Source organism: Neoarius graeffei, chromosome 23 (assembly GCF_027579695.1).
Source record: "Neoarius graeffei isolate fNeoGra1 chromosome 23, fNeoGra1.pri, whole genome shotgun sequence".
NCBI lineage: Eukaryota > Metazoa > Chordata > Actinopteri > Siluriformes > Ariidae > Neoarius > Neoarius graeffei.
Window position 1 is genome coordinate 47,799,046 of NC_083591.1, and position 12,198 is coordinate 47,811,243.

At 43.9% G+C, this 12,198-nt stretch overlaps 1 protein-coding gene across 1 annotated transcript in view; it reads left to right on the plus strand.

Moving 5' to 3' along the window:
• LOC132871305 (neurocan core protein-like) overlaps nucleotides 1–12,198 on the plus strand; it is a 184,996-nt gene that overhangs the window by 89,374 nt on the left and 83,424 nt on the right. The window contains exon 8 of the mRNA XM_060905420.1: nucleotides 6,650–6,754. Within this exon, the coding sequence (XP_060761403.1) occupies nucleotides 6,650–6,754 (105 nt within the window). The remainder of the gene's footprint in view (nucleotides 1–6,649; nucleotides 6,755–12,198) is intronic.

Below are 12,198 nucleotides of genomic sequence, written 5' to 3' on the forward strand. Positions count from 1 at the left end.
ATGAGAATGAGTCTGGGAACATTCCAGCCACGCACTTGTTGAAATCATCAAAGAAAGAGAGGCTAATGTTTTTCTTAGCTATTAGCATCGCCATCTTCACCTCAGACCTAATCAGTGTTGCCAGATACTGCTGACGTTTTCCAGCCCAAAATATGTTCAAAACCCGCCAAAATGCACTTGAAACCGCCCAACTTGGGCGGGAAACCTCCCAATCTGGCAACACTGGACCTAATCACTTGTTCAGCCTCGCCTCCGGACGGAGTTATGTAATTACTGATGCCTGAGAGGGCGGGGACGTGAATTCATGGCCCAACTTCCTGCTGTAAACTCCTGTCAGAGGCGCGTCATGAATTCTGGACCTACCGACTTTTTTATATTGTGAAAATACGGGACTTTTATATAATGTCAAAATACGAGATATTTTCGGGAAAATGAAAAAAAACGGGAAGACAGCGGGAAATAAGTCAAAATAAGGGATTTCCCGGGAAAAATGGGAGGGTTGACACTTGACAGGTATGGATGGCGCACCGCCATGTGAATGTTCTACATTCTGAGAAACTCCACTCCCCGTCCACATAAGCGCCCAGTGCACCGAGTCGTTCGGTGTGGAGATAAATATGTCACTAATATAGTTGAATATCAATTATAATAAGAAGTCTTCAATCAAAAACAATCACAGAAACTTTTGACAAAACAAATCTCATTAATATTCCCAAAAAAGAATGACTATCAGGGAAGCCTGCAAGTGCCAGGAAATGCACTAGAATGCATCTCCGAGCTGAGCATGTAGAACCTGTGAGCTTTTGGGGCCTAATGTGACCCCTGAACCCCTGGCCATTATGACTGGTGCCACTACGCTGATTTTTTGGTCTAGTTAGAACCCTGATTTTGAGTACAATAAAGACAAACATATTAAAGCAGATACGCAGAACCTTTATTTTTAAATACATTTCTGAGTGGATAGTATCTCCATCCTTGACTCTTGTATGCTGCATAAATGGGAATTTTATATATATATATATATATATATATATATATATATATATATATATTTTTTTTTTTTTTTTTTGAGAGTTAAAATCAACTGCAAAGTTGGCATTCAAGCTGCCCCGCTGAGCCAGCCAGCCCGGAGTGTGTGATGTAACTGGTTTTAAGGCCAAGGCCTTTGACAGCTATAGACCAAAGCCAGACTCAGCAGGCGAGAGTGGTTGCAATGGCCTCTTCATTTGGATTTATTGGATATTCTTCAGATTCCTCAGATAGTAATACATCTGACTGTGATAGTCCTGAAATTGGAGTGTGTGTACATGCTACTGCTATACACGTAGAACCGTATCAGTTCAAACCATCGGAAAATGAATCCAATAGTAACACGTCAGCCACGGAGGACCCCACCTTACGAAATAAAACCAGAGAACAAAGCCATCTAGAGAATTGGATGAAATTGAACTGACAGTCTCATGTGATGCTCATTAAAACAGGATAGGTGTTATAACTTATGCAACATACATGTACATGCATGCATTTTCACTGATAAAATGTAAAAGGCTAATTAAATAATCAGATGAATTGAGACAATCACATTCTGAAGCAAATTAAATAATCTTATACCGGTAACTTAAACACACAATACAAGTTACATGTATTAATCTAAATGCAGGTAAACAACGAGTGTTGTTGTTGTTATGTAACCAGATGAGAGTTGCATCTTACCCGTCTGCGTTCTCGCTTCTTGAAGGCCGATCTTGTGGCCGATTGTTTTAAAACAATCTGACTTTCAGCTCTTTGTTCATTCGCTTCTTCCACGTAAGGGTGAGGTATTGCTGCTGAGGCAAGCATATCCAGCGGGGGGCATATCCAGCGGAGAAATCTGACGACTGGTCCACTCATTCTCCATTTTCTCCATACTGAGTACTCCGCCATTACCACTCGGCTCACACTCCGGGAGAACTGGTGCAACTGAACTTACTTTCCTTTTCTTGTAGTTTTCTTTTCCTTTAATTGTTGGTACTGCACCCTCTTTCAATACGGGCTTATAGCCAACGCTCCTCAACAGATCAGAGGTTTCGTACGAGTCTTCAGTAAAATGTGCAGAGCAGAGGAGAGACCACTTCGTAGGCGCCCAATGTGCCCGTGAATTTCTCACAAAACGCGTCCAAATCTTTGCAGTTTGATCATTCTTGGGCCATGAATGCAACGAAAATCCACCTTCTGTTGTGTTGCTGCACCCGCCAGCAACGCATCTACGTGGCATGGTGATAAATTAGCTCAAAATGGAGGATCGGAGTTGCAGTCAGCTCTGTGTTTTAGTATAACGGAAATGGCGATGAGACCGATAGCCTTCCTGCTGTGACGTCACAGATGTCAAGGTCATTCACTCAGACCGCTACCTATATGAATCACTTTAATTGTAAAAATTACTATAATATGGCCATGGTTCTGCGTATCTCCTTTAAGGACTAAACACAGAACATTTGGACACACTCAGGAAACAAACCAATGACAGGATGAGGGCAGAGACAAGACTCAAGGTCACAGCAAAATACATGTCAATACAAACAAAGAAGCACAATGAGGAAGTCAAAACAAACCATGAGCATATGCAAGAGAGGAATTTTGGGTATCATTTTTTATAATTTATACAAATGGTGGCCTGTTGTATATGTTAAGCAAAGGATCGGTTTAGCTCCTTGTCATCGTAATTGTGCATGGATGCTACTCTGAAATAATTGTGCATGGATGCTACTCTGAAATCATATTTTTATTAGTGGAAAATAATATGTAAGGAATAAAACACTTGGGGCTGCGCTGTTATCGGAAAATAATCAGTGACTGAGTAGTGTGATGTGACCTGACATGAAGCAGAGTCTCTGGTCTTTTTTTTTTTTTAATCACAGCGTGTCTCAAAGTGTTTAATTACCTCTGATACTTTTTATCTGAGGCGGCACGGTGGTGTAGTGGTTAGCGCTGTCGCCTCACAGCAAGAAGGTCCTGGGTTCGAGCCCCGGGGCCGGCGAGGGCCTTTCTGTGCGGAGTTTGCATGTTCTCCCCGTGTCCGCGTGGGTTTCCTCCGGGTCCTCTGGTTTCCCCCACAGTCCAAAGACATGCAGGTTAGGTTAACTGGTGACTCTAAATTGACCGTGAGTGTGAATGGTTGTCTGTGTCTATGTGTCAGCTCTGTGATGACCTGGCGACTTGTCCAGGGTGTAACCCGCCTTTCGCCCGTAGTCAGCTGGGATAGGCTCCAGCTTGCCTGCGACCCTGTAGAAGGATAAAGTGGCTAGAGATAATGAGATGAGAATGAGATGAGACTTTTAATCTGTTTATGGTTACATCTCCTGTTGTAGAATGTCTTCGAAACAGGTTAGTTCATGCTATCACTTGGATTATAAACAACTCATTCCCTCACCAAGCTCTCTTTTTTCTTTCTCTTGAAGTTAAGAATACAAAAAAATAAAATAAAATAAATGCAGCTTCTTCTCATGTTGTCGAGAAATTGCAAAGCACAAATTCCTCTATCCTGAAGACTTTCCCACTTTTACAGCTTCCCTCTGATGGTTACAGGGCGCTGACACTGGAGACTCCTTCTAAAAATGCAAAATAAACATCTCATGGAAAATCTCACCATATCAAAGATTACGCTTTTTTTCATTTAAAAAAAAATATGTTTATGTGGAGCGTTCGATATACAAGTACACTACCGTTCAAAAGTTTGGGGTCACTTTGAAATGTCCTTATTTTTGAAAGAAAAGCACTGTTCTTTTCAATGAAGATCACTTTAAACTAATCAGAAATCCACTCTATACATTGCTAATGTGGTAAATGACTATTCTAGCTGCAAATGTCTGGTTTTTGGTGCAATATCTCCATAGGTGTATAGAGGCCCATTTCCAGCAACTCTCACTCCAGTGTTCTAATGGTACAATGTGTTTGCTCATTGCCTCAGAAGGCTAATGGATGATTAGAAAACCCTTGTACAATCATGTTAGCACAGCTGAAAACAGTTGAGCTCTTTAGAGAAGCTATAAAACTGACCTTCCTTTGAGCAGATTGAGTTTCTGGAGCATCACATTTGTGGGGTCGATTAAATGCTCAAAATGGCCAGAAAAATGTCTTGACTATATTTTCGATTCATTTTACAACTTATGGTGGTAAATAAAAGTGTGACTTTTCATGGAAAACACAAAATTGTCTGGGTGACCCCAAACTTTTGAACGGTAGTGTACCCGTTGTAAAGTGTTACTACAGAAACGAGACCGTCGATGACGGTGTAGCTCACTCCGGCCCCGTCTAGTCCAGAAGGAACGATCTAAAGTGGGCCACCTTGCGCAATAAATGTTGCAAGCTATATACACTATATACAAGCTATATATAGAAACTATATACACCCTGGGAATACCGACCTATTTACCAGAATCAAAATCGGTGAAGAATTGAAAGAGAAGAAGTGATTTGTGTGGAAATCGGGCTTAATTACTCCATATCTTCATTATTAATTGTAATTATGAAAATTTGGGTAGAAACCAGATGCACCCCAGGCAGACCTACCATCCTACCAAAAAGAATAAAAATCGGTGAAGAATTGTGAGAGACGAAGTGATTTACGTGAAATGCGGACGATGCTGGACGGATGACAGACAACACATGATGGCATAAACTCATCACCTGTCGGCCGGATGAGCTAACAGTAATATATTAGAACGTACTGGGAGAAAAAAAATCGTTCCACGACTTTTGAAGGCATTAAAGGTGACATATGATACCCCCTTTCCACAAGTTGACACAGTTCCCTGAGGTCCTACTGAAATGTCTGTGAAATGTTTATCAAAACACAGTGTCTTGCAAAAGTATTCATCCCCCTTGGTGTTTGTCCCATTACAAGCTGGAATTCAAATGGATTTTTGGAAGGTTAGCACCATTTGATTTACACAACATGCCTACCACTTTAAAGGTGCACATTGTTGTTTTATTGTGACACAAACAATAATCTCATCTCATTATCTCTAGCCGCTTTATCCTGTTCTACAGGGTCGCAGGCAAGCTGGAGCCTATCCCAGCTGACTACGGGCGAAAGGCGGGATACACCCTGGACAAGTCGCCAGGTCATCACAGGGCTGACACATAGACACAGACAACCATTCACACTCACATTCACACCTACGCTCAATTTAGAGTCACCAGTTAACCTAACCTGCATGTCTTTGGACTGTGGGGGAAACCGGAGCACCCGGAGGAAACCCACGCGGACACGGGGAGAACATGCAAACTCCGCACAGAAAGGCCCTCGCCAGCCACGGGGCTCGAACCCGGACCTTCTTGCTGTGAGGCGACAGCGCTAACCACTACACCACCGTGCCGCCCCACAAACAATAATGAAGATGAAAAAAAAAACTCTGGAGTGCGCATAGGTATCCCAGGGGGATGAATACTTTTGCAAGACACTGTACCACAAGGATAAAGCACCACAGCTCCTTTCTCACCCTGTTCAAAACGACTGATTTGAGAAACGGCCTGTTCCTTTAAATGATAATGAGCCACTGCTCACCCCACCCCCCTCTCCTGCTCAGCCAATCAGGTAGCACTTTCCTCAGGAATATTCATTCCCAAAGGCAGTTATGAGCTCCACTTAAGCTATGAGTGGAGATACTCAGATGAGGGGGCGGGATTATTATAATGATCTCCCACTGTGATGTAGAAAGTAGAGCCAAATCCGAACAACTTGTTGAACGTGTTTTCTGAAATACGAGCGCAAAAGAAACTGGGTGTTTTATTTCAGAGTTTGTAGGTTTGTAGGCTCCAGATACCTAAATGTAAGTGCATAAGCACTGAAAAAGTGAGTTTTTCATAATATGTCCTATTTAATGTGATGCCACAGTTACAGTATGTACAGTCTCATCTCATTATCTCTAGCCGCTTTATCCTGTTCTACAGGGTCGCAAGCAAGCTGGAGCCTATCCCAGCTGACTACGGGTGAAAGGCGGGGTACACCCTGGACAAGTCGCCAGGTCATCACAGGGCTGACACATAGACACAGACAACCATTCACACCCACATTCACACCTACGGTCAATTTAGAGTCACCAGTTAACCTAACCTGCATGTCTTTGGACTGTGGGGAAAACCGGAGCACCCGGAGGAAACCCACGCGGACACGGGGAGAACATGCAAACTCCGCACAGAAAGGCCCTCGTCGGCCGCTGGGCTCGATCCCGGACCTTCTTGCTGTGAGGCGACGCGCTAACCACTACACCACCGTGCCGTCCAGTATATACAGTATAAAAAAAATAAAATAAAAATCTTGGCTTTTAGACATGCCAGGAGTCTTGTTATTGCCATGCTGCCCAACATTTTTGGTACTTTCAGCATCTGATATCTTACCCTTCGAAATATTACCACACAAAGTGAAATCAATATTTTTTAAAAAAGACGTTCATGAGCTGAAGCCAGTGTAACCATAGAGATGTGTGAAAGCCTCATTCGTTTTAACAACGACCCATTTCTTTTTTATTGCTATGAGCCGGTTCAGTGGCACCGGGTCATGATGGTGTTTCTAATGTGCAGCACTTTGTGATAGTGTTGTCTGGAAGACACGACTTTTAATGGCCTGTGTGTGTGTGTGTGTGTGTGTGTGTGTGTGTTGACTCTACAGCTATGGACAGATGCAGTTGCTTGCATGGAGGAACATGCCTCCCCCACGACGAGGGCTTCCAGTGTTTCTGCCCACAGGGATACACAGGAGAGAGCTGTGAGATCGGTGAGTCACACCATACATACACACACACACACACACACATACAGCCTGTACATTGCTCAGGGCCCACACCAGCTGTAGGCAGCCTGGGTAACCTCCTCAGGCCTCTGCATTGCCCACTGCTTCATCATCGCTCCACACTGACACACTGACTAAATGTATTAATATTCGAAGAGGATAAGTGACAGGGTTGTCATTGGTAATAAAACTAATGTTCCTGATTCAAGGTGAGCACCACTCTTTCTTAATGTACCAAGAAATCGAACAGGCCTCCGTCGAGCAATCTTACATTTACATTATGATGGAAGACAGCAAACGGCATCTCCTATGCTTTTCAATACAGCGACTCAATTTTCCCAGCTTTGCTGTCAGGCACAACTATGGGGGAAATGATTTGTGGTTGTGCCACACTATAATAACAATAATAATAATAGCGAGACCGTCAATGACAGCGTAGCTCACTCTGGCCCCGTCTAGTCCAGAAGGAACGATCTAAAGTGGGCCACCTTGTGCAATAAATGTTGCAAGCTATATACACTATATACATGCTATATATAGAAGCGATATACACCCTAGGAATACCGATCTATTTGCCAGAAAGAATCCAAAACGACGAGGAATTGAGCGAGAAGAAGCGATTTTTGTTGAACTGCTTAATTATTAAGGCTTAATTAGTCCATAACTTCATTAATAATTATAATGAAGCAAATCTGGGTAGACGTTATATGCGCCCTAGGTACCCCTACCTTCATGCCAGAAGGAATCAAAACCTGAAGAATTGAGGGAACAGAAGCGATTTGTGTGGAAACTGCTCGTTAGGGATTGATTGATTAATTACTCCATATCTTCATTATTAATTGCAATTATGCAAATTTGGGTAGAACTCATATGCACCCCAGGCAGACTGACCTTCCTGCCAAAAAGAATAAAAATTGGTGAAGATTTGAGAGAGAAGAAGCGATTTTCATAAAATGTGGACGACACCAGACGGACAACACATGATGGCATAAACTCATCACCTGAGCTAATAATAATAATACAGTAGAACTTATTAATATCAAGGACATGGTATAGATATGAATACAGAAGATTAAAAGCATGACTGGATCCAGCGTTTTCTGGATGCGTTTTATTCTTCTTATATCATAGCAGGGGAAGCCATGGCCTAAAGGTTAGAGAAACAGCTTTAGGCCCAAAAGGTTGCTGGTTCGATTCCCTGGACCAGCAGGACGGGCTTAAGTGCACTTGAGCAAGGTACCTAACCCCCAACTGCTCTGGCAAGAGTGGTAGCGTACCTTGTGTCTGATTAGCCAATGAAAAACTGGTGGTGTGATTATCAGTTCGGGCACTGAACCTGACTAACAGCAGTTTACCAATGTTTGCATTTTTTTAAAAATGTATTTTCATTTAATGTTGTGGAAAGTGGCAGTATGGTGGTGTAGTGGTTAGCACTGTCACCTCACAGCAAGAAGGTTCTGGGTTCGAGCCCAGTAGCCGATGAGGGCCTTTCTGTGTGGAGTTTGCATGTTCTCCTCGTGTCTGCGTGGGTTTCCTCTGGGTGCTCCGGTTTCCCCCACAGTCCAAAGACATGCAGGTTAGGCTAATTGGTGGCTCTAAATTGACCATAGGTGTGAGTGTGAATGGTTGTTTGTCTCTATGTGTCAGCCCTGCAATGATTTAGTGACTTGTCCAGGGTGTACCCCGCCTCTCGCCCATAGTCAGCTGGGATAGGCTCCAGCTTGCCCACGACCCTGCACAGGATAAGCGGTTATAGATAATGGATGGATGGATTGTGGAAAGTCTGCGAGACAAGATACTTTTGTCATGTAAAGGGCGGCAGACAGATATAATCACAGGAAGAGAGTTTATTAAAAGCAGGCAGGAAGGCGAACAGATCCAAAACGTAAGACAAAGGCAGAGTCGAAAACCAGGCGAGGTGCAGACGGGATATCAGAAGTAAAGATGAAAACATGGTCAGGAAAATAGAAACGGAGTCAAAACCAGATTATCAATACAGAATATAAGGCTTGGTAATGTAAGACTCCGGGTACTCAGCGTATATTTCACAAAGTCTGTGGGTGAGGAGAGTCTTTATATATGTGAGCTTTGATTGCACGTAGATCAGGAAAAGGTGCATGGCAATTACTCCTGATTAGATTAGATTAGATTAGATTAGATTAGATTAGATTAGATTAGATTAGATTAGATTAGATAAAACTTTATTGATCCCTTTGGGAGGGTTCCCTCAGGGAAATTAAGATTCCAGCAGCATCATTACAGATAAACAGAGAAAAGAAATAGAGGAAAACTTCTAGATAAATTAAAATAAATTAAGTATTTACATATATAAATATATAAAAAGAATAAGATATGGGGAAGAGAGGAAGGGGGGGGAAGGAGGGGAGAAGGGGGGGCGGCGGTCGGAGAGATATTGCACCTTATATTGCACATTGTCTGGTATTGCTTATTGTTAGGCTAGGCTACTGCTCCTTCCCGTCCTCTGTCCTCCTGTTACCCCTCCTCTCCCCCAGAGAGGAGTTGTACAGTCTGATGGCGTGAGGGACAAAGGAGTTTTTGAGTCTGTTCGTCCTGCACTTGGGAAGGAGTATTCTGTCACTGAACAAGCTCCTCTGGTTGCTGATGACGGTGTACAGAGGGTGACTGGCATCGTCCATGATGTTCAATAGTTTGTCCATAGACCTCTTCTCTGCCACCGTCACCAGAGAGTCCAGCTTCATGCCGACCACAGAGCCGGCCCGCCTGATCAGTTTGTCCAGTCTGGATGTGTTCTTCTTGGATGTGCTGCACCCCAGCACACCACGGTGTCAAACAGGACACTGGCGACCACAGACTGATAGAACATGCACAGGAGTTTCCTGCAGATGTTAAAGGACCGCAGCCTCCTAAGGAAGTATAGCCTGCTCTGTCCCTTCCTGTATAAGTGTTTGGTGTTGCAAGTCCAGTCCAGCTTGCTGTCCAGCCACAGCCCGAGGTACTTGTAGGAATCCACAGCCTCCACCTCGACTCCCTCAATCAGAACTGGTCGTGACCTTGGTCTGGACCTCCCAAAGTCAATGACCAGCTCCTTGGCCTTTGAGGTGTTGAGCTGCAGATGGTTCCTGTTGCACCACACAGCAAAGTCCCTCACCAGGCTCCTATACTCCTCCTCTCTGTCGTCACTGATACACCCAACGATGGCTGTGTCATCGGCAAACTTCTGAATGTGACACAGCTCCGAGTTGTAGCAGAAGTCCACGGTGTACAGAGTGAAGAGAAGAGGGGCCAGCACCGTGCCCTGGGGTGCTCCGGTGCTGCTAATCACAGTGTCAGACGTGATGTCCTTCAGCCTGACGTACTGCGGCCTGTCAGTGAGGTAGCTGGAGATCCAGGTGACCAGGCAGGGGTCCATTCGCATCCTGTTCAGTTTGTCCTGAAGCAATAGGGGCTGGATGGTGTTGAAGGCACTCGAGAAGTCCAAGAAGAGGATCCTCACTGTGCCATTTCCCTTATCCAGATGCGAGTGGGCTCGGTGTAGCAGGTAGAGGATGGCGTCTTCCACACCGACACCTGCCCGGTATGCAAACTGCAGACAGTCCTGGGCATGTTGTACCTGGGGTCTGAGGAGGCTGAGGAAGAGCTAATGAGCTTGCGCTAAATTGAGCAGAAATGCACACGGGTGTGACAACTTTCTCTATCACTTACGTTATAATAGCTATAAATACTTGTTCCCTCACCAGGATTCTCTTTTTTCTGCTTTTCATTGAAATGAATAAGAAAAAAGTACCTCACAAGCACAAATTCCTCTAGTGATGGATTTTGTGTACAACTGAAACCAGTAACTATATTTCTAAGCTTGTTAACATTAGACAACTTATGTTTTTTTTCTGGGGCGGCACGGTGGTGTAGTGGTTAGTGCTGTCGCCTCACAGCAAGAAGGTCCTGGGTTCGAGCCCCGGGGCCGGCGAGGGCCTTTCTGTGTGGAGTTTGCATGTTCTCCCCGTGTCCGCGTGGGTTTCCTCCGGGTGCTCCGGTTTCCCCCACAGTCCAAAGACATGCAGGTTAGGTTAACTGGTGACTCTAAATTGACCGTAGGTGTGAGTGTGAATGGTTGTCTGTGTCTAGGTGTCAGCCCTGTGATCACCTGGCGACTTGTCCAGGGTGTACCCTGCCTTTCGCCCGTAGTCAGCTGGGATAGGCTCCAGCTTGCCTGTGACCCTGTAGAAGGATAAAGCGGCTAGAGATAATGAGATGAGATGTTTTTTTCCCCTCTAATTGAAATGCGTATCCAGATTTGCTAGCAAGCTAACTAACATTAGATCAGCTATTATACTTTTTATAAAACAAGTACTTAGGTTTTTAATAGTGTATTTGGACCAGTAAGCAAGTATAAGCTGGGTAATAACCATATATTATAACTATTAATAATAGTAATAATTATTATATTCAAATGAACCCCGTAGCCATGTTTGCTATTAGACTATCTTTCCTTATGCTAACTCGTACATTTTGGAAATGAAATCAATAGCCAGTTTTCTAAGCTAGCAAACATTAGGTCGGGGAGTGTTGTTTGTTTTTGCTTTTTTTTTAATTAATCTTGCTAACATTAGGCTAACCATTTTATCATTTCTTTGGAGCAGAAGCCAAGCCAAGGTTTATATCATATCCAGTAGCTATGTCTGCTAGTAAGCTATTTACCATTATGCTAACTAATATATTGTGTCATTAAGACCAGTAGCTGTCTTTGTAAGCTAATTAACATCTCATCTCATCTCATTATCTCTAGCCGCTTTATCCTTCTACAGGGTCGCAGGCAAGCTGGAGCCTATCCCAGCTGACTACGGGCGAAAGGCGGGGTACACCCTGGACAAGTCGCCAGGTCATCACAGGGCTGACACATAGACACAGACAACCATTCACACTCACATTCACACCTACGGTCAATTTAGAGTCACCAGTTAACCTAACCTGCATGTCTTTGGACTGTGGGGGAAACCGGAGCACCCGGAGGAAACCCACGCGGACACGGGGAGAACATGCAAACTCCGCACAGAAAGGCCCTCGCCGGCCCCGGGGCTCGAACCCAGGACCTTCTTGCTGTGAGGCGACAGCGCTAACCACTACACCACCGTGCCGCCCTAATTAACATTATGATAACTATTACAGTGGTGCTTGAAAGTTTGTGAACCCTTTAGAATTTTCTATATTTCCGCATAAATATGATCTAAAACATCATCAGATTTTCACACAAGTCCTAAAAGTAGATAAAGAGAACCCAGTTAAACAAATGAGACAAAAATATTATACTTGGTCATTTATTTATTGAGGAAAATAATCCAATATTACATATCTGTGAGTGGCAAAAGTATGTGAACCTTTGCTTTCAGTATCTGGTGTGACCCCCTTGTGCAGCAATAACTGCAACTAAACATTTCCAGTAACTGTTGATC